Source organism: Oncorhynchus mykiss, chromosome 18 (assembly GCF_013265735.2).
Source record: "Oncorhynchus mykiss isolate Arlee chromosome 18, USDA_OmykA_1.1, whole genome shotgun sequence".
Classification (NCBI taxonomy): Eukaryota; Metazoa; Chordata; class Actinopteri; order Salmoniformes; family Salmonidae; genus Oncorhynchus; species Oncorhynchus mykiss.
In genome coordinates this window covers 74,307,947-74,331,776 of record NC_048582.1, presented here as the reverse complement: position 1 = coordinate 74,331,776, position 23,830 = coordinate 74,307,947, and the positions used below count along the sequence as shown (strand labels likewise).

Genomic DNA, 23,830 nt, shown 5'->3' with positions numbered 1-23,830 from the left:
CCAGACTGATGTTTTCTCCATCTCCTTAGCTATCATACTCGAATTCCACTGATTTCAAAACTCGGTCCTCCAGAAAGTGGAGAACATACACATAACGTTAGCTAGTGAGCCAGCCAGCTAACGTTAACTAGCTAACAGTACACTTTAACTTGACATGAGGTTTATGCAGTTTTACTACACGATAAAACCATTTTTAAAGCAGAGTTTAACACGATTACCAATACATACTGACCAGCTACAATAGACAAACGCGTGCTATATGGCAGACCAATCCAAACTCATCTCTCGGCATGTCCAGCCCACTCATTATCTCAGCCAATCATGGCTAGCTGGAAGGTTTCTCCCTTTCTCTGTGGCTAAACCAACTAGGGTTGTAATTTAACACTTTTATTTGTATTTACAAATGGCATACAAGTTTGATATTAAGGCACATGAAAATATGTTGTATGTTCAAACAGCTCTCCTGTGAAGCCGTGACTTGCGACATTCGCCTAGTTTCCTGAATCGGGTCACATATGCTATATGGAAATAGGTAAATGCCACAATAGATATTTTTAATTGTTTCTTGTTTTGAGACAAATTACATTGATATCCTACTTTTTGTGTTTCTTTGTGAACTAGCCTGTATATAATTAGATGACAGGTTGTTGTCAATAGACACTACAGAAGGAATGATAGAAGTTGATTTGTCATACAAATAAGGAAGTGGTATTTCCCTAGTTATCAGTTGTCAAGACATGCTTTCCTCTGCATGTCTTGAAGTTGGAACCAAACCAAGACATCCTCCCACAAACCATTACAGCAATACACAACAGACCATTACACACATCATTACAGGACATGACATTTCAAAACCTGCTTCTATGATTAGATTAGTGCGATTATGGTTAGGGGATTCACAAACTGTTCCTTTAAACAAGAGACACAGTGAAGCAGTCTGACAGTCATAGAGAGGGTTAGGGTTAGGGTTAGTCAGACAGTCAAAGAGAGGTAGCGTCAGAGTGAAGAGGGGTGTGCCACTAGATATTATTTCACTTATTTCTCCATATTATTTTACTGTTCATTTTGGACCTGTTCTCCAAACCCTCAACCTGCTCCTCTTACTACAATGCCATCCCAACTTGAGAGGCTGGCTCTGTTCCGGGTCTGGTCCATGATGGTCCTGCTCTACACCTCGGACCACAGGAAGGGCTGGAGACATATCCTCCTCCACTTCCTCAGCTGCTTGACCCTGAGCCTGGCCTTGGGAGGGGCCCTCCTACTGGGCCTCTACTTCTCTCTGAACTACAGCCTAGTGGTGTGTGGAGTCACCTCAGGCTGCTGCTCACTCCTGTTGACAGCTGTCCTGTTCTGCTCCAAGAGAGTCCGCTGCTTCTCCTTGCTGTTTCTTATCTCCTGCACTATGAAGCAGGGCAGGAACCTGCTTCTGACGGCAGGCACTGGGCTGGTGATCCTCTGGAATGTCCAGAACACCTTAAGGTGGGTTAGGGTAAGGGGTGCTACGGTTAGGGTACAAATTGTTCCCTTGGGTACGAAAATATCAAAATACTGTACATGTCATGTACATTCAGAGGTCAAATTCAAACAAAATAACATTTTATATGTCACATGCGCTGAACACATCAGGTGTAGACCTAACCATGAAATGCTTACTTACAAGCACTAAACCAACAAATGCAGTTATAAAGAAAATAGAGTTTTAAAAATATTTACTAAATAAACTAAAGGGAAAAATTCTAGTAACACAATAAAATAACAATAATGAGGCTATATACAGGTGGTACCAGTACATAGTCAATGTTAGGTTAGTCGGGGTAATTTGTACATGTCGGTGGAGGTAAAATGTAGTCAAAGTCATTTTTAAAATCAGCAGATGTCACAAAGTGCTTGTAAAGAAACCCAGCCTAAAACCCCAAAGAGCAAGCAATGCAGATGTAGAAACACATCTAAGCTTATTCATCACAAAACCATTTGAGCCAATTATAGCCAATTATTTTAATGATTATTTCATTGGCAAAGTGGGCAAACTTAGGCAGGAAATGTCCACGACAAACAGTGAGAAATTATATTCATGCATAAAAAAAACTAATAATGAAAGAAAAACAGTGCAAGTTTGAATTTTGTAAAGTTGGTTTGGGAGAGGTGGAAAAATTACTGTTAACTATCAAAAAGGACAAACCTCCTTGCATTGACAACTTTGATGGAAAGCTACTGAGGATGATAGCTGACTCCATAGCCACTCCTATCTGTCATATTTTTTTTTATCTGAGCCTAGTAATTCCGCTTCCCAAGAGTGGTAAAGGGACCTTTACTGGTTCTAACAGCAGACCTATAAACTTGCCTGCAGCTCTTAGCAAACTGTTGGAAAAAAATGTGTTTGACCAAATATAATGCTATTTCTCTGTAAACAAATTAACAACAGACTTTCAGCATGCTTATAGAGAAGGGCACTCAACATGTACTGCACTGACACAAATGACTGATGATTTGTTGAAAGAAATTGATAATAAGAAGATTGTGGGAGCTGTACTGTTAGATTTTAGTGCAGCCTTTGATATTATTGACCAGAACCTGTTGTTGAAAAAACTTAAGTGCTATGGCTTTTCAACCTCTGCCATACCGTGGATTTAGAGCTATCTATTGAACTCAAAGCATTTTCTTTAATGGAAGCTTCTCTAATGTCAAGCATGTAAAGTGTGGTGTGCTGCAGGGCAGCTCTCTAGACCCTCTACTCTTTTCTATTTTTACCAATGACCTGCCACTGTCATTAAACAAAGCTTGTGTGTTCATGAATGCTGATGATTCAACCATATACACATCAGCAATCACAGCTAATGAAGTTACTGAAACCCTTAACAATGAGTTGCAGTCTGTTTTGGAATGGGTGGCCAGTAATAAACTGCTCCTGAACATCTCTAAAGTAAGAGCATTGTATTTGGTACAAATCATTCCTTAAGTGCTAGACCTCAGCTGAATCTGGTAATGAATGGTGTGGCTGTTGAACAAGTTGAGGAGATTAAAATTACTTGGCGTTACCTTAGATTGTAAACTGTCATGGTCAAACATATAGATTCAATGGTTGCAAAGATGAGGAGAGGTCTGGCCGTAATAAAGAGATGCTTTGCTTTTTTGACACCACTCTCCAAAAAGCCAATTCTGCAGGCTCTAGTTGTGTAATCTTGATTATTGTCCAGTCGTGTGGGTCAGTGCTGCAAGGAAAGATCTAGTTAAGCTGCGTTTGCTCTTAATTGTAATCAGAGGGCTGATATAAATACTATGCATGCCAGTCTTTCTTGGCCAAGAGTTGAGGAGAGACTTACTGCATCACTTCTTTTGATAAAATCCCAAATTGTTTGCATAGTCAACTTACACACAGCTCTGACACACACACTTATCCCACCAGATATGCCACCAGTGGTCTTTTCATAGTCCCCAAATGCAGAACAAATTCAAGAAAACATACAGTATTATATAAAGCCCTTATTGCATGGAACTTCCTTCCATCTCATATTGCTCAAATAAACAGCAAACCTGGTTTCAAAAAACAGATAAAGCAACACCTAACAGCACAACTCTCCCCTATTTGATCCATATAGTTTTTGTGTATGCATTGACATGTAGGCTATGTGTGCCTTTTTAAAAATCTATGTAGTTCTGTCCTTGAGCTGTTCTCGTCTGATGATGTTCTGTATTTTTTTCATTCTGTATTATGTTTCATGTTTTGTGTGGACCCCAGGAAAAGTAGCTGCTGCTTTTGCAACAGCTAATGGAGATCCTAATAAAATACCAATTGTAAATAAGAATTTGTTCTTAACTGATTACCTAGTGAAAGGAAGGTTAAACTAAAAACAACTTAGTGGCGTTCTTTGTTGTAGAGCTATGAAAGTTATTTATTTAGATCTACGTGGTTAAGACGAGTCGAGTTAAACATCACAACTCTGCAAATATTTTCAAAAATATCTGTCAAATAATTTGCATTCAGGGAAATCTGGTCACAAACAGCGCAAGGATAAGAAACATTTTAATACCATCTGTAATTTTTTTTAATCCATTTAGTAATCAATTTATTCATCTATTCATTCATCAGAAACCTCAGAGAAGTGTCCAGCAGTCTGGTGTGTAACCTGGAGAAGAAGAGAGTGTTGTTGGACGTCAGTCCAATAAATAACTATGTCAATCTGCTGAGGTGGGTGGGCGAGAAGCTCAACAAGTTCATAGACTTTGGAGTTGTCAAGTACGAGTCATCATTCACCGTCGGACACAGCGTTGAGTCCAACGATCTGACGGTGAAACTTCAGGATGCTGTCCTGACACTGAACACAACAACGAAGAGCGCTGAGGTGTGCATCGACCTGGTGATGGCTGTGTTCCAGAGAGGAGTCCTGGTACTAGGGGTCACCCTGGTCATCATCACCACTACCCTGTTCCTCAGAAAATACTTCTTCAACCTCAAGTACCAGAACACTTTCATCACCAGCAGGTTTATTAGATACGATGATCAACAGAGAGCTGAGGGGAAGCCCTACCTCCTCCCTCTGAGCCCAGAGGAGGCAGATCAATTCCGCTCCATCCCCTCCGCCCGCTTCACACGGAGAGAGGGCTACACCATGCTCTGGTTCCTGGTTCCAGTGCTCACCCACCTCCCAATCTGGCTCTTATTCATCTCCCTGGACGCACTGCTCTACTGGCTTATTCTGATTATCAACAAACACCTTCTGGAACTGAAACCATTCAGCATTAACCTAAAGATGAACCTAAACGTGAGTTGAACTAGAACCATTCAGCATTAACCTAAAGATAAACCTAAATGTTAGTCGCCATGCTTGGAGGTTCAGAAAACCATACAATGTCATGTCGGTACCAGTACCCCTGGTATATAGCCTCATTATTGTTATTTCACTGTGTTACTTTATATATATATATATATTTATTTACTTTAGTTTATTAATTAAATATTTTCTTAACTATATTTTCTTAAAACTGCATTGTTGGTTGAGGGCATGTGACAAATACAATTGTATTACATTTTATTTGAAATAGGATGATAGAACATCTTGGTAACACTTTAATGAGATACTCCTCCAGAGAAAACCTAACATAATTCCAGCTCCAACCCTAACGCTAATGCTAGCTAGGTTAGGTCAAAGGCTGGCATCAATCTCTTTTTCTCTCTTTCCCATTCATCAGGAAGACAACAGCATCGTGTTTATCCCTCTCCCAGGGGGAGCCATCATGAAGGATTTCTCCTACACCTTCACCCTCTTTCAGGAGGATTGCCTTCCCCAGCCCTCCCTGCTCCTCTCCAGGTCTGTGTTCGGCCTGCCTGTTATCTACGTGTCCTAGACCGATGGCGCCCGAGTGGTGCAGCGGTCTAAGGCACTGAATCTCAGTGCATCTCAGTGCAAGAGGCATCACTACAGTCCCTGGTTCAATTCCAGGCTTAATCACAACCAGCCGTGATTGGGAGTCCCATAGGGAGGCACACAATTGGCCTAGCTTCGTCCAGGTTAGGGTTTGGCTGAGGTAGGCCTTCATTGTAAATAAAAATGTGTTCTTAACTGACTTGCCTAGTTAAACAAATAAAAAAAATAACATTGTATACATGTTCAATTAATAAATTACAATTATTAATAATGTAATAGATGTTTGCTTTCATTAAGATGCTACATATTTTTCTTACCAAATTAAGTTTATGTAATATAGACTGTATCTGTCTCAGAAATACACAAACTACTTTAAAAGCACTGCAAATTACCTAGACCCATGTTGGCATATAAAACATCAATTTGGGACTGTTCAAGTTTAGTTTGGGACAGTTGACATTGCACTTCAGGACGATACCTGTACGGTGACAAAAGAAGGTAATTGCGAGTCCTGTCTCCAGGTCTGTGGTCGACCTGTCTGTTATATACTGGTCCTAGACCTGCAAACCCTAACCCCAACCCTCCCTGTTCGTCTCCAGGTCTCTAGTCCCCCTGTCTGTTATCTACTGGTCCTAGACCTGATAACCCTAACCCCAACCATCCCTGTTCGTCTCCAGGTCTCTGGTCCCACTGTCAGTTATCCTGGTTGTTCTACTTGTCCTAGACCTGCTGTCTGCCAAGATGGGTCAGCTCAAACTACTGGTCTCAGAACAGTTCTACAACGACAACGCAGACCAGAGGGTGCAGCAACTTCATGCTAAGATCAGCCACAAAAGAGCCAAGACGAGGCCTCCAACGAAGAGGACTGCTCTGCTGAGACTGCTAAAACAAGTACGGGTTCTATCATATTAGCTTCCTATAGTCCTTAAACAAGTTCATCTGACTCTGGACCAAAATCCCAACATATCCATTTCGTATAACTTAATATCATATTAGCTTCATGTAACATCTTATATTAGCTTCATATAACTTAAATGGATACGTTGGGATTTTGGCCCAGAGTCAGATGAACTCGTTTAAGGACTCTTGGAAGATTAGTCCAAGAGATCCAAATCAAATCAAAAATCAATTCAACTCGCGGGTAGCATTTTTATGTCTCTGCATGCAGTTTGAATGAAGTTGCTATCTAGCGTTAAAACAATGACTGGACGTCCATGGTCAAATCAAATCAAATTTGATTTGTCACATGCGCTAAATACAACAGGTGAACAACAGTGAAATGCTTACTTACAAGTCTTTAAACCAACAATGCAGTTTATAGAAAATACCTAAAAAGAAAAAGGAAAAAAATACAAAAAAATACATGAAAATTACAATAATAAAAACAAATAAAAAATAAAATACTGAAAATAAATAACTAAATAAAAAAGTAAGAGATAAGAATAACAAATAGTAAAAGAGCAGCAGTACATGGCAATAGTGAGGCTATATACAGGGGGTACTGTTACAAATAATTAGACCTTACAGTCAAATGCTTACTTACAGGCTCTAACCAACAGTGCAATTGTTAAGTTAAAAAAAGGCATTAGGTGAACAATAGATAAGTAAAGACATAAAAACAACAGTAAAAAAGACTGTGGAAAATAACAGTAGCGAGGCTATATACAGTAGCGAGGCTATATACAGTAGCGAGGCTATACACAGTAGCGAGGAGATAACAGTAGCAAGGCTATATACAGGCACCGGTTAGTCAGGCTGATTGAGGTAGTATGTACATGAAGGTATGGTTAAAGTGACTATGCATATATGATGAACAGAGAGTAGCAGTAGCGTAAAAGAGGGGTTGGTGGGTGGGTGGCTGGTGGCGGGACACAACGCAGACAGTCCAGGTAGCCAATGTGTGGGGGCACCGGTTAGTCGGGCTGATTGAGGTAGTATGTACATGAATGTATAGTTAAAGTGACTATGCATATATGATAAACAGAGAGTAGCAGCAGCGTAAAAAAGATTGGTTGGGGGGCACACAATGCAAATAGTCCGGGTAGCCATTTGATTTCCTGTTCAGGAGTCTTATGGCTTGGGGGGTAAAAACTGTTGAGAAGCCTTTTGGTCCTAGACTTGGCCCTCCGGTACCGCTTGCCATGTGGTAGTAGAGAGAACAATCTATGACTGGGGTGGCTGGGGTGGGGTGGCTTTTTAGGGCCTTCCTCTGACACCGCCTTGTGTAGAGGTCCTGGATGACAGGCAGCTAAGCCCCAGTGATGTACTGGGCCGTACACACTACCCTCTGTAGTGCCTTGAGGTCAGAGGCCAAGCAATTGCCGTACCAGGCAGTGATGCAACCAGTGCTCTCGATGTTACAGCTGTAGAACCTTTTGAGGATCTCAGGACCAATGCCACATCTTTTTAGTTTCCTGAGGGGGAATAGGCTTTGTCGTGCCCTCTTCATGATTGTCTTGGTGTGTTTTGGTTTCTAAGCTGGTCATGCACAGTACTGTGCAGCCGTCTTTCGACTCTGTCAATCACCACATTCTTATCGGCAGACTCAACAGCCCTGGTTTTTCAAATGACTGCCTTGCCTGGTCCACCAACTACTTCTCAGATAGAGTTCAGTGTGTTAAATCGGAGGGCCAATTGTCCGGATCTCTGGCAGTCTCTATGGGGTGCCACAGAGTTCAATTCTCGGGCCGACTATTTTCTCTGTATATATCAATGATGTCGCTCTTACTGCTGGTGATTCTCTGATCCACCTCTACGCAGACAACACCATTCTGTATACTTCTTTTCCTTCATTGGACACTGTGTTAACAAACCTCCAGATGAGCTTCAATGTCATACAACACTCTGTTGGTTCCACTTTTATGGGCTCCGTTATTTACTTAACAAGTAAGGAACACTCAAAATGTGCACTTATAAATCATAACAATTTTATCCATATACAGCTGTAGACAGAAATCAAATATCAAACATTAGACATACAACTGATCTCTCTCCTGTGTTCTGCCCCCAACAAAAGAGAGACAGGATCTGATCGCACAAGGTGCAATCTCCAAGATTGCACCTTGTGGTGTGATTTCCTCTGTCAACCCTGCATGTGTAGCTAAAAGAACAAGTTATTCTTAACACAAGGTTTCTGAGAACCTGTCTCAGCGGTATGCAAATCTGCCCTTATTTCAGAGAAAAACAGACATAGTCTCTCTGTGTCTCGCTATCACCCTCAGTCCCTTTTCTCACCTTTTCTCACAGATGCGGGGCTGCGGGTTTTGGCAGAGAGCTAGACACAGAGAGGCCTCAATGTTCAGCTATACAGTGAGCATAAGGACAATGGCACATAAGCAAATTAATAACAACATAATCAATGGTGGGGGTCTTGAGAATAATTTTAATCCTTCAACTCCTTCCGTGGCCTCCAAATGCTCTTAAATGCTAGTAAAACAAAAACTAAATGCATGCTCTTCAACCGATCACTGCCCACACCTGCCCTCCCATCTAGCATCACTACTCTGGACGGTTCTGACTTAGAATATGTGGACAACTACAAATACCTAGGTGTATGGTTAGACTGTAAATTCTCCTCAAGAGTCACATTAAGCATCTCCAATCCAAAATTAAATCTAGAATCGGCTTCCTGTTTCGCAACAAAGCCTCTTTCACTTAAGCTGCTAAACATACCCTCGTAAAACTGACTCTCGTACCGATCCTCGACTTCAGCGATGTCATTTACAAAATAGCCTCCAACACTCTACTCAACAAATTGGATGCAGTCTATCACAGTGCCATCCGTTTTGTCACCAAAGCCCCATATACTAACCACCACTGCGACATGTATGCTCTCGTTGGCTGGCCCTCGCCTCATATTCGTCGCCAAACCTACTGGCTCCAGGTCATCTATAAGTCTTTGCTAGGTAAAGCCCCGCCTTATCTCAGCTCACTGGTCACCATAGCAACACCAACCCATAGCACGCTCTCCAGCAGGTATATCTCACTGGTCATCCCCAAAGCCAACTCCTCCTTTGGCCGCCTTTCCTTCCAGTTCTCTGCTGCCAATGACTGGAAGGAATTGCAAAAATCACTGAAGCTGGAGACTAATATCTCCCTCACTAGTTTTAAGCATCATCTGTCAGAGCAGCTTACCGATCATTGCACCTGTGCACAGCCCATATGTAAATAGCTCTAACCCAACTACCTCATCCCCAGTATTGTTATTTATTTTGCACCCCAGTATCTCTACTTGCACATCATCATCTACACATTATCACTCCAGCGTTAATTCAAAATTGTCATTTATTTCGCCACTATGGCCTATTTATTGCCTTAACACCTTATCTTACTGTGTTGTTTGTGTCGCACTGCTTTGCTTTATCTTGGCCAGGTCGCAGTTTTAAATGAGAACTTGTTCAACTGGCCTACCTGGTTAAAAAAAAGGTGGGGAAAAAATATATATCTTTTTATAGCGTCATCATTTTAGCTTCATATAACTTCATATCATACGTGAATCACCACCTAGATTCAGTCCCAACATTTTAACATCTGTTTTTTACATGGATAAAAGTAGACTCAGATCTACAAAATGGCATATCAAACATTGCATTTGAGGAAACAATGGGAAAGTAATTCTGCTTTGAAAGTTGGTGAACTTGTATACTCACTTTTGAGAAAACCGTCTTTCAAAGTTTTGGTACTACTATTGGAGAGCCCTTCTTTGTTTACACCCATTCAGCATTGTTCACACCCTCTTAAGCCTTAGCCCCACCCATCTCTTTAAGGGTTGATCTGTGCTTTCTGTACTAACTTGCCAGCTACTTCCAGACATTTAAGAGAGAGAGAACATCTCACTGAACATTACTCGCCCTATCAGAGCTGGTTAAGCTGTTATGTTATCCAGAGCATTGGTGACTGCAACTGTGCTGTCAGATTGTCCGTTACTAAATGCAGAGTGTTTCGCATTCAGAGCGCACACTCGACACTCTGGCCAATAAGTAGGGTTGATTTGTTGCCAACGTTTACTGACACTGGACATATTCAACGGGTGTTGAGCATTCAAAAAATGCATCAGTTATTCTGCTCTCTGCCACACTAAGACGAGAGTCATTTGTTAAGAAATGTAGCTATATAGCTAGCTAGGTAAACAATGAAACCCAACGCATGACGTAACGTTAGTTAGCGAGCCAGACAGCTAACGTTAGCTAGCTAGCTAACAGTACACTTTAACTTGAAATCAAAATACTTTGTCAAATTCATATATCTTCTTCATGTAACGTCACATCATATTAGAATCATAACGTAAAATCATATTTGTATTTATTATGGATCCCCAAGGGAGCAGCTACTCTTCCTGGGGTCCAGGAAGAGTTATTACAGAATTCACAACACACTAAGTGTGCGCCCTCAGGCCCATACTCCACTACAACATATCTACAACATAAAATCCATGTGTATGTGTGTGTACAGTACGTGTGTTATCATGTGTGTATGCATATGTCTGTGCCTATATTTGTGTTACTTCACAGTCCCCGCTGTTCCATAAGGTGTATTTCTACCTGCTTTTTAAATCTGATTCTACTGCTTCTACTACATCAGTTACCAGATGTGGAATATAGTTCCATGTAGTCATGGCTCTGTGTAGTACTGTGCACCCCCCACAGTCTGTTTGGGACTGTAACGAGACCTCTGGTGGCATGTCTTGTGGGGTATGCATGGGTGTCCGAGCTGTTTGCTAGTATTTTAAACAGATAGCTCAGTACCTTCAGCTTGGCAATATTGACTCAAGATGGGGGTTGCTTTCCTCTATCCGTAGCCATTTGATATGTCTGCCATATATAACCATGCTTGAGAAAGCCTCAGGTAGTTTACGACAGGTGCATTAGGGAATGTTATTCTCAGTTACAATTAAATACTAAAACTGTACTTAAGAAGCCTCTTAAGATACTACAATGTCAATCTCTCTTCCACTTTGAGCCATGAGAAATTGACATGCCAAATTCAAATAAATTACTATAAAAATCAAACTTTCATTAAATCACACATGCAAGATAGCAAAATAAAGCTACACTTGTTGTGAATCCAGCCAATATGTCAGATTTCAAAAAGGCTTTTAGGCGAAAGCAAACAATGCTATTATCTGAGGATAGCACCTCCGTAAACAAAGAGAGAAACCATTTTTCAACCAGTGTTTTTCTGGATCAAACGCGCCAAATAAATTGACATTTTGGATATATATATCAATGGAATTAATCGAACAAAAGGACCAATTGTGATGTTTATGGGACATATTGGAGTGCCAACAAAAGAAGCTCGTCAAAGGTAATGCATGTTTTATATTTTATTTCTGCGTTTTGTGTAGCGTCTGCAGGGTTGAAATATGCTACCCTCATTGTTTACTATTGTGCTATCATCAGATAATAGCTTCTTATGCTTTTGCCGAAAAGCCTTTTTAAAATCTGACATGTTGGCTGGATTCACAACGAGTGTAGCTTTAATTTAGTATTTTACATGTGTGATTTAATGAAAGTTTGATTTTTATATCATTTTATTTGAATTTGCAGCGCTGCATTTTCCCTGGCTTTTTGCCAAGTGAGACGCTAGCATCCCCTATCCTAGAGAGGTTAAGTGTTGCAGTAATTTCAGTCGTTGTAGTAGCTGACGTGTATAGTGTTGAGTCATCTGCATACATAAACACACTGGCTTTACATGTCATTTGTAAAGATTGAAAAAAACAAGAGGCCTAAACAGCTATCCTGGGGAATACCTGCATCTACCTGTCGGCGCCGGAGAACTTCTTCCGGCGCCAACAGAGATGGTCGCCTCGCTTCGCGTTCCTAGCAAACTATGCAGTATTTTTTTTTTTTTACATTGGTACCCCAGGTAATCTTAGGTTTTATTACATACAGTCGGGAGGAACTACTGGATTTAAGAGCAACGTCAACTCACCATCATTACGACCAGGAATACGACTTTCTCGAAGCGGATCCTGTGTTTTGCCCACCGCCCAGGACAATGGATCGGATCCCAGCCGGCGAACCAAAACAACGTTGCCGTGAAAGGGGCAGATGAAGCGGTCTTCTGGTCAGGCTCCGTAGACGGGCACACTGCGCACTGCTCCAGATCATACTACTCGCTAATGTCCAGTCTCTTGACAACAAGGCCCTGAACAAACTATATTTGACTCTATTTAAACTGGAAACCACATCTCCTAGGCTGCATTCATAGCTGGGGAATTTAACAAGGCAAATCTGAAAACAAGACTCCCTAAATTCTATCAGTATATTGATTGTGCTACCAGGGCTGGTAAAACCCTGGATCATTGTTATTCTAACTTCCGCGACGCATATAAGGCCTTCCCCCGCCCTCCTTTTGGAAAAGCTGACGACGACTCCATTTTGTTGCTCCCACCCTATAGACAGAGACTAAAACCGGAAGCTCCCGCGCTCAGGTCTGTTGAACGCTGGTCCGACCAATCTGATTCTCAAGATTGCTTCGATCACGTGGAGTGGGATAAGTTTCGCACTGCGTCAAACAACAACATTGACGAATACGCTGATTCGGTGAGCGAGTTTATTAGCAAGTGCATCAGCGATGTCGTACCCACAGCAACCATTAAAACATTCCCAAACCAGAAACCGTGGATTGATGACAGCATTCGCGCGAAACTTAAAGTGCGAACACCTGCTTTTAATCAGGGTAAGGAGACCGGAAACATGACCGAATACAAACAGTGTAGCTATTCCCTCCGCAAGGCAATCAAACAAGCTAAGCTTCAGTATAGAGACATAGTAGAGTCGCAATTCAACGGCTCAGACACGAGTTATGTGGCAGGGTCTACAGTCAATCACGGATTACAAAAAGAAAACCAGCCCCGTCGCGGACCAGGATGTCTTGCTCCCAGACAGACTAAAGAACTTCTTTGCTCGCTTTGAGGACAATACAGTGCCACTGACACGGCGCATTACCAAAACCTGTGGACTCTCCTTCACTGCAGCCAACGTGAGTAAAACATTTAAACGTGTTAACCCTCGCAAGGCTGCAGGCCCTGATGGCATCCCCAGCCGCGCCTCAGAGCATGCGCAGACCAGCTGGCTGGTGTGTTTACGGACATATTCAATCAATCCTTATCCCAGTCTACTGTTCCCACATGCTTCAAGAGGGCCACCATTGTTCCTGTTCCCAAGAAAGCTGTTCCCAAGGTAACTGAGCTAAACGACTACCGCCCCATAGCACTCACTTCCGTCATCATAAAGTGCTTTGAAAGACTTGTCAAGGACCATATCATCTCCACCCTACCTGACACCCTAGACCCACTCTAATAGGTCCACAGACGACGCAATCACAACCACACTGCACACTGCCCTAACCCATCTGGACAAGAGGAATACCTATGTGAGAATGCTGTTCATCGACTACAGCTCAGCAATTAACACCATAGTACCCTCCAAACTAATCATCAACTCATCATCAAGACCCTAGGTCTCGACCCCACCCTGTGCAACTGGGTACTGGACTTTGACGGGCCGCCCCCAGGTGGTGAGGGTAGGTAACAACATCTCCACCCCGCTGATCCTCAACACTGGGGCCCCACAAGGGTGCGTTCTGAGCCCTCTCCTGTGCTCCCTGTTCACCCACGACTGCGTGGCCATGCTCGCCTCCAACTCAATCATAAAGTTTGCAGATGAAACTACAGTGGTAGGCTTGATTACCAACAACGACGAGACGGCCTACAGGGAGGAGGTGAGGGCCCTCGGAGTGTGGTGTCAGGAAATTAACCTCACACACAACGTCAACAAAACAAAGGAGATGATCGTGGACTTCAGGAAACAGCAGAGGGAGCACCCCCCTGTCCACATCGACGGGACAGTAGTGGAGAGGGTAGTAAGTTCCTCGGCGTACACATCACGGACAAACTGAATTGGTCCACCCACACAGACAGCATGGTGAAGAAGGCGCAGCAGCGCCTCTTCAACCTCAGAAGGCTGAAGAAATTCGGCTTGTCACCAAAAGCACTCACAAACTTACATGATTTCTTAATTTGCAGTACGTTTGCCAATCAGTTGGGCTGCCAGATTTATTTGCCATACCTTTTGCCTCATCCCTCACAACCATAAAAAAAATTCAATTCCTCGTCAATCAAAGGGGATTTAACAGTTGTTATAGTCCTTTTCTTAATGGGTGCATGCTTATTAGTAACTGGAATAAGCAATTTCATAAATGTGTCAAGTGCAGTGTCTGGTGACTCCTCACTACACACCACAGACCAGCTAATATTCTTTACATCTTTAACATATGAATCACTACAAAACTTATTGTATGACCTCTTATACACAATATTAGGCCCAGCCTTTGGAACTTTGGTTTTCCTAGATATGGCTATTATATTGTGATCACTACATCCTATGGATTTGGATACTGCTTTAAAGCAAATTACTGCAGCATTAGTAAAGATGTGATCAATACATGTTGATGTATGTTAGTTTCATAATATATTATTGCCTTCATATAAAATCATAACATTTTAGCTTCATATAGCATCATATCATATTAGCTTCATACAACATCATATTGGCTTCATATAACGTCATATCATAATCATTTCATAAAACGTCATATCATATACATTTCAAATAACGTCATATTACCTTTATATAACTTCATGTCATATTAGCTTCACTTATCAGTTGTTATTAGCTTCTTTAATATGATATCTACTAAATATAACGTATTATATTAGCTTCATATAACTTCATAAAACATATCACATTACCTTTATATAGTGTCATTTCATTAGCTTTAAATGACTTCATAAAACATCATATAATATTAGGTTGAAGTAACATATTATATTAGCTTCATATACTGTAACTTAATATCTACTTCATAAAACATAACATCACCTTCACATGAGATTTACTTTATATAACTCCTTATCATTTAATTATATATAATGTCACATCATATGAGCATCGTATATCCACATATCATAAGCTTCATATAACTTCAAGTCATATTCACTTCACATAACATCTTATGTCAGCTTCATATACATAAATATAAACTCTACTTCATATAACATATTATATTAGCTTCATAATGTCATATCATATTAGCTCCATATAACTTAATATCATATCTATTTCATTTAACGTATTTTATTATATTAAAATAATGTCATAACCTTATAAAACATCATATCATATTACCTTCATATATCTATTAACTTCCCACATCACATCATAATTTTAGCTTCATATATCGTCATATCATATCGATGTCATGTAACATCATGTCATATTAGTTTCAAATAACTTAATATTATGTCAACTTCATATAACGGCATATAATATTAGCTTTAAATAACAACATTATGTAGTATAATGGCGCCGGAGGGGTTGCAGTTTTACGGGTTCCTAACCAACTGTGCAATTTTTTTATTTTTTTTTGCATTGTTTGTAACTTATTTTGTACATTAAGATGCTGCTATCGTCTCTTATGACCAAAGAGATCATCTGGACATCAGAACAGAAATTACTCACCTTGAACTGGACAAAGATTTTTCTTAATGAGACCAGGCCCAAATACCCGTCATTTGCGTGAAGAAAAGGCGGAGATACAGAGGGAGAAGGTTGGGGTGCCTTGTGAGGATTCGGAGGCGAGTGAGTAAGTCACCATTACCATCGGTTCTATTGGCTAACGTGCAATCACTGGAAAACAAACTGGATGCGCTACGGTCGAGACTATCCTACCAATGGGACATTCAAAACTGTTATATCTTATGTTTCACAGAGTCGTGGCTGAACGACGACAAAAATAATATAGAGCTGGCTGGGTTTTCCGTGCATCGGCAGGACAGAGCAGCTACGTCTGGTAAGACGAGGGGTGGGGGTGTGTGTATTTGTCAATTACTGCTGTTGCGTGATGTCTAATATTAAAGAAGTCTCGAGATATTGCCCGCCTGAGGTAGAATACCTCATGATAAACTGTAGGCCACACTACCTACCAAGAGAGTTCTCATCGATATTATTTGTCACCATCTATTTAGCTAAATAGAAAGCCGATTCTAGATTTGATTTTGGATTGGAGATGTTTGATATGAGTCTGGAAGGAGAGTTTACAGTCTAGCCAGACACCTAGGTACTTATCGATCTCCACATATTCTAGGTCGGAATAGGCAGCGAACGGTTGAAAAGCATGCCAAAAAACCGAGGCTACTGAGTCTGCCGATAAGAATATGGTGATTGACAGAGTCGAAAGCCTTGGCCAGGTCGATGAAGACGGCTGCACAGTGCTGTCTTTTATCGATGGCGGTTATGATATCGTTTAGTACCTTGAGCGTGGCTGAGGTGCACCCGTGACCGGCTCGGAAACCATATTGCACAGCGGAGAAGGTACGGTGGGATTCAGGATGGTCAGTGATCTGTTTGTTGACTTGGCTTTCGGAGACCTTAGATAGGCAGGGCAGGATGGATATAGGTCTGTAACAGTTTGAGTCCAGGGTGTCTCCCCCTTTGAAGAGGGGAATGACCGCGGCAGCTTTTCAGTCCTTGGGGATCTCAGACGATATGAAAGAGAGGTTGAACAGGCTGGTAATATGGGTTGCGACAATGGCAGCGGATAGTTTCAGAAATAGAGGGTCCAGATTGTCAAGCCCAGCTGATTTGTACGGGTCCAGGTTTTGCAGCTCTTTCAGAACATCTGCTATCTGGATTTGGGTAAAGGAGAAGCTGGGGAGGCTTGGGCGAGTAGCTGCGGGGCGGGGCGGAGCTGTTGGCCGAGGTTGGAGTAGCCAGGAGGAAGGCATGGCCAGCTGTTGAGAAATGCTTGTTGAAGTTTTCGATTATCATGGATTTATCGGTGGTGACCGTGTTACCTAGCCTCAGTGCAGTGGGTAGCATGGAGGAGGTGGTCTTGTTCTCCATGGACTTTACAGTGTCCCAGAACTTTTTGGAGTTAGAGCTGCAGGATGCAAATTTCTGCTTGAAAAAGCTGGCCTTTGCTGACTTTACTGACTGCGCGTATTGGTTCCTGACTTTCCTGAACAGTTGCATATCGCGGGGACTATTCGATGCTATTGCAGAACGCCACAGGATGTTTTTGTGCTGGTCAAGGGCAGTCAGGTCTGGGGTGAACCAAGGACTATATCTGTTCTTAGTTCTGCATTTTTTGAACGGAGCATGCTTATCTAAGATGGTGAGGAAGTTACTTTTAAAGAATGACCAGGCATCCTCAACTGACGGGATGAGGTCAATATCCTCCAGGATACCCGGGCCAGGTCGATTAGAAAGGCCTGCTCGCAGAAGTGTTTTAGGGAGCATTTGACAGTGATTAGGTTGTGGTCGTTTGACTGCAGACCCGTAGCGGATACAGGCAATGAGGCAGTGATCGCTGAGATCCTGATTGAAGACAGTGGAGGTGTGTTTGGAGGGCCAGTTGGTCAGGATAACGTCTATGAGGGTGCCATTGTTTACAGATTTAGGGTTGTTCCCTGGTGGGTTCCTTTATGATTTGTGTGAGATTGAGGGCATCTATCTTAGATTGTAGGACTGCCGGGGTGTTAAGCATATCCCAGTTTAGGTAACTTAGCAGAACAAACTCTGAAGCTAGATGGGGGGGCGATCAATTCACAAATGGTGTACATGGTACAGCTGGGAGCTGAGGGGGGTCGGTAGCAGGTGGCAACAGTGAGAGACTTATTTCTGGAGAGATACATTTTTTTAATTAGAAGTTTGAACGGTTTGGGTATGGACCTGGAAAGTATGACAGAACTTTGCAGGCTATCTCTGCAGTAAACTGCAACTCCTCCCCCTTTGGCATTCCCATCTTGACGGAAAATGTTATAGTTGGGTATGGAAATCTCAGAATTTTTGGTGGCCTTCCTAAGCCAGGATTCAGACACAGCAAGGACATCAGGGTTGGCAGAGTGTGCTAAAGCAGTGAGTAAAACAAACTTAGGGAGGAGGCTTCTGACGTTGACATGCATGAAACCAAGGCTTTTTCGATCACAGAAGTCAACAAATGAGGGTGCCTGGGGACATCCATAATTATCCAGAAGCGGCGCCCCTAGTGGCCTTTCATGAAGGCAAACTTAAATCCTGAAGACCTAATTCCTACCAGCATGTCACAAGTGCAACCAGAGGAAAAAAAAATTCTAGACCACCTTTACTCCACACACAAAGCTCTCCCTCGCCCTCCATTTGGTAGATCTGACCATAATTATATCCTCCTGATTCCTGCAAAAACTAAAGCAAAAAGTACCAGTAACTCGTTCAATACAGAAGTGGTCAGATGATGCGGATGCTACGCTACAGGACTATTTTGCTAGCACAGACTGGAATATGTTCCGTGATTCATCCAATGGCATTGAGGAGTATACCATCTCAGTCACCGGCTTCATCAATAAATGCATAGACGTCATCCCGGCAGTGACCGTACGTACATATCCCAACCAGAAGCCATGGATTACAGGCAACATCCGCACTGAGCTAAAGGCTAGAGATGCCGCTTTCAATGGGCGTGACATTAATCCGGACGCTTATACGAAACCCTGCTATTTCCACAGACAAAACATTAAACAGGCAAAGCGTTAATACAGGACTAAGATTGAATCCTACTACACTGGCTCTGATGCTCGTAGGACGTGGCAGGGCTTGCAAACTATTAGAAACTACAAAGGGAAACCCAGCCGTGAGCTGCCCAGTGACGCAAGCCTACCAGACGAGCTAAGTGCCTTTTATGCCCGCTTCGAGGCAAGCAACACTGAAACATGCTTGAGAGCACCAGCTATTCTGGATGACTGTGTGATCACGCTCTCCGTAGCCGATGTGAGCAAGACCTTTAAACAGGTCAACATTCACAAGGTCGTGGGGCCAGACAGATTACCAGAGCGTGTACTCAGAGCATGCGCGGAACAACTGGCAAGTGTCATCACTGAGAATGCTAGAATAACCTGCCTAAATTATTGCCGCCCAGTAGCACTCACATCGGTAGCCATGAAGTGCTTTGAAAGGCTGGTCATGGCTCACATCCATACCATCATCCCAGAAACCCTAGACCCACTCCAATTCGCATACCAACCCAACAGATCCACAGATGAAGCAATCTGAATCACACTCCACACAGCCTTTCCCCCCTGGACAAAAGGATCACCTATGTGAGAATGCTGTTCATTGACTACAGCTCAGCATTCAACACCATAGTGCCCACATAGCTCATCACTAGACTAAACACCTTCCTCTGCGACTGGATCCTGGATTTCCTGATGGGCCACCCACAAGTGGTAAGGGTAGGCAACAACACATCTGCCATGCTGATCCTCAACACGGGGGCCGCTAAGGGGTGTGTGCTTAGTCCCCTCCTGTACTCTCTTGTTCACCCACGACTGCATGGCCAGGCATGACTTCAACACCATTAAGTTTGCTGATGAAACAACAGTGGTAGGCCTGATTACAGACAGTCTATAGGGATGAGGTCAGAGACCTGGCAGTGTGGTGCCAGGACAACAAAGTAGATGATCGTGGACTACAGGAATAGGAGTGGAGCGGGTTGAGAGTTTCAAGTTCCTTGGTGTCCACATCACCAACGAACTATCATGGTCCAAAAACACCAAGACCGTCATTTAGAGGGCACGACAAAACCTATTCCCCCTCAGGAGAGTGAAAAGATTTGACATGGGTCCCCAGATCCTCAAAAAGTTATACAGATGGACAATCGAGAGCATCCTGACCGGTTGCATCGCCGCCTGGTAAGGCAACTGTTAGGCATCCGACAATAAGGCGCTACAGATGGTAGTGCGTACAGCCCAGTACATCACTGGGGCCAAGCTTCCTACCATCCAGGACCTCTATACTAGGCAGTGTCAAAGGAGGGCCCAAACAATTGTAAAAGACTCCAGTCACCCAAGTCATAGCATAATTACTTCATATAATGTATTATATTAGCTTCATATAACATTAACTTCATATACAGTAACAGTCAAAAGTTTGGACACACCAACTCATTCAAGGGTTTTTCTTTATTTCTACATTGTAGAATAATAATGAAGACTCATGTAGTAAACAAGAAAAGTGTCCAACAAATCAAAATATATTTGAGATTATTCAAAGTAGCCACCCTTTGCTTTTATGACAGCTTTGCTCACTCTTGGCATTCTCTCAACCAAGCTTCATGAGGTAGTCACCTGGAATGCATTTCAATTAACAGGTGTGGCCCGTAAAAAGTGAATTTGTGTAATTTCTTTCCTTCCCAATGCGTTTCAGCCTATCAATTGTGTTGCGACAAGGTAGGGGTGGTATTTAGACGATAGCCCTATTTGGTGAAAGACCAAGTCCATATTAATGGCAAGAACAGCTCAAATAAGCAAAGAGAAACGACAGTCCATCATTACTTTAAGACATGAAGGTCAGTCAATTTGGACATTTCAAGAACTTTGAAAGTTTCTTCAAGTGCAGTTGCAAAAACCATCAAGAGCTATGATGAAACTGGCTCTCATGAGGACCGCCACAGGAATGGAAGATGTGATGGTTGGCATTCAGGCCAAAGAGTCCAACTTGGTTTCATCAGACCAGAGAATCTTGTTTCTCATGGTCTGAGAGTCTTTAGGTGCCTTTTGGTAAACACCAAGAGGGCTGTCATGTGCCTTTTATTGACAAGTGTGTGCCTTTCCAAACCATGTCCAATCAATAGAATTTACCACAGGTGGACTCCAATCAATTTGAAGAAACATCTCAAGGATGATCAATGGAATCAGGATGCACCTGAGCTCAATTCTGAGTCTTAGCAAAGGGTCTGAATTCTTATGTAAATAAGGTATTTCGGTTTTTCATTTGCAATAAATGTGCCAACATTTCTGTAAACCAGTTTTTGCTTTGTCATCATGGGGTATTGTGTGTAGATTTCGTAGGAAAATTTTTTATTTAATCCATTTTAGAATAAGGCTGTAACGTAACATAATGTGGAAAAAGTCAAGGGGTCTGAATACTTTCCGAAGGCACTGTATCATATCACACTAGCTTCATATAATGTCAAATCATATCAACTTCATATAAATGTATCATAATAGCTTCATATGACTTCAGATCATATCAACTTCATATAACATTTTAGCTTCAGAAAACTTAATTTCCTATCTACTTCATGAAACTTCCTATAACATTACCTCCATATAACATCATATCATATTAACTACGTATAACTCCAAAACGTCATATCGTACTACCTTCATATATAAGTTCATACCATATTATCTTCATATAATGTCATATCATATCAATTTCATATAATGTCATATCAACTTGAAATAACATCATATTAGCTTCATGAAATGTCTTATATTAACTTCATATAACTTAACATCAAATCAACTTTCTTTAGCTCTGAAGTTGCATTCTAGTCATTCATTGAAATGGTTACATAATGTGAAGAAGTGATGTCTTATTCTTATTCTTTATTTTATTGCAGAAAAGCTTCTGGTTTCCACTGTTCTTCCACACTGCGAAGGAGAATGATATGCGTCTCACCTGAAGAAATCCAAAACAGTGATCATCTGGGAAATTGATTTTTTGCTTTGTCATGCATTCAGGCAATCACCTGTAGAATTACAGGACTAGATTCAATTTTGATTTGAATTGCATTGCTATGTTGTGTAAATGTTGCACAAAGATCAACAGTTTATTGTAATCACGGTAAATATGTCTTGTATTATAAACCAATTTCTATAGTTAGTGTGTAAACAAGTTTGTTGTACAAAGGATTGGGCTCCAAAACTATCGAAAATATGGCTTTGACTTAATTGAAGTAAATCTCAGAGTAATCTTCTCTGATTTGCTTTGATGTTGTCTTTATGAATAAGATACAGTTGAAGTCGCAAGTTTACATACACCTTAGCCAAATACATTTAAACTCCGTTTTTACCCATTCCTGACATTTAATCCTATTAAAAATTCCCTGTCTTAAGTCAGTTAGAATAATAGTAGAGAGAATTATTTATTTCAGCTTTTATTTCTTTCATCACGATGGTCATTAAGACCAAATAGTTATATTTTTGTTTCATCAGACCAGAGGACATTTCTCCAAAGAGTACAATCTTTGTCCCCATGTGCAGTTGCAAACCATAGTCTGGCTTTTTATGGCTGTTTTGAAGCAGTGGCTTCTTCCTTGCTGAGCGGCCTTTCAGGTTATGTCGATATAGGCCTTGTTTTACTGTGGATATAGATACTTTGTACCTGTTTCCTCCAGCATTTTCACAAGGTCCTTTTCTGTTGTTCTGGGATTGATTTGAACTTTTCGCACCAAAGTACATTCATCTCTAGGAGACAGAATGCGTCTCCTTCCTGAGCGGTATGACGGCTGTGTGGTCCATGGTGGTTATACTTGCGTACTATTGTTTGTACAGATGAACGTGGTACCTCCAGGCGTTTGGAAATTGCTCCCAAGGATGAACCAGACATGTGGAGATCTACACATTTTTTTCTGAGGTCTTGGGTGATTTCTTTTGATTTCCCCATGATGTCAAGCAAAGAGGAACTGAGTTTGAAGGTAGGGCTAGAAATACATACACAGGTACACCTCCAATTGACTCAAATGATGTCAATTAGCCTATCAGAAGCTTCGAAAGCCATTACATAATTATCTGGAATTTCCAAGATGTTTAAAGGCACAGTCAACTTAGTGTATGTTAACTTCTGACCCACTGGAATTGTGAAAAGTGAAATAATCTGTCTGTAAACAATTGTTGGAAAAATGACTTGTGTCATGCACAAAGTAGATGTCCTAACGACTTGCCAAAACTATAGTTTGTTAACAAGAAATGTGTGGAGTGGTTGAATTAATGACTCCAACATAAGTGTATGTAAACTTCCGACTTCAACTGTACATGCATTTAAATTATGCTCTAACGCTCATAAATATGCCTTTGATTTCATTAAAGTAAACCTCAAACATAAAGCAATCTTCTCTTTTTTTATTGTCTTTATATGCATTACAATGGCAACGGCAATGTCTTCCAACTGCAAGAAGTCCTCTAGCAATGTCTGATCTATTACTTGTGTTTTGTTAGACAACTTTTTAGGCTTTCAAGGTGTTGGTCTGATGGGAATCTGTGACGTCATCTTGTTTGAGGAACAATAAATAACAAAAGAGGAAAGCCCCAACTGCCATGTCATGATTTACCTGGACCACCTGTTGAGATGTGCCTCTTGTTAAGTAGCCTACCTGGTTAAATAAAGGTGAAAAATACATATATATATTTTTTAAGTAAGTGCCATTTTACTAAAATAAAAAGCAATATATTTACATTCACCTATCAAACTGTTTACAGTAAACAGACACAAAACAACTATCTAGGTTTGTTGCATCAGAAATTAATAAATAGGTGTTAAAAAAAATATATTTTATGTTGTTATCATCAGATGTAGATTTGATTGACTTTATACATATATTTTATATAAATATACAGTGCCTTGCGAAAGTATTCAGCCCCCTTG

General features: G+C 41.4%; 1 protein-coding gene across 1 annotated transcript; it reads left to right on the top strand.

Moving 5' to 3' along the window:
• Positions 1 to 682: 682 nt before the first annotated feature.
• Positions 683 to 22,295, top strand: LOC110487813 (dendritic cell-specific transmembrane protein). The gene is made up of 5 exons (XM_021559729.2): positions 683 to 1,479; positions 4,088 to 4,760; positions 5,188 to 5,306; positions 6,041 to 6,254; positions 21,807 to 22,295. Exons 1-5 carry the CDS (start codon positions 1,109 to 1,111, stop codon positions 21,867 to 21,869), a joined length of 1,440 nt encoding a protein of 479 aa, XP_021415404.2. The 5' UTR covers positions 683 to 1,108; the 3' UTR covers positions 21,870 to 22,295.
• The last annotated feature ends 1,535 nt before the right edge of the window (positions 22,296 to 23,830 follow it).

What these genes read in the sequence shown, in the direction of transcription:
- LOC110487813 (XM_021559729.2), top strand. Translation starts at nt 1,109, where the DNA reads ATGCCATCCCAACTTGAGAGGCTGGCTCTGTTCCGGGTCTGGTCCATG. An exon ending in ACCTAAAGATGAACCTAAAC is followed by an intron (nt 4,761 to 5,187) that starts GTGAGTTGAACT and finishes CCCATTCATCAG; the next exon opens with GAAGACAACAGCATCGTGTT. An exon ending in CCCTCCCTGCTCCTCTCCAG is followed by an intron (nt 5,307 to 6,040) that starts GTCTGTGTTCGG and finishes GTTCGTCTCCAG; the next exon opens with GTCTCTGGTCCCACTGTCAG.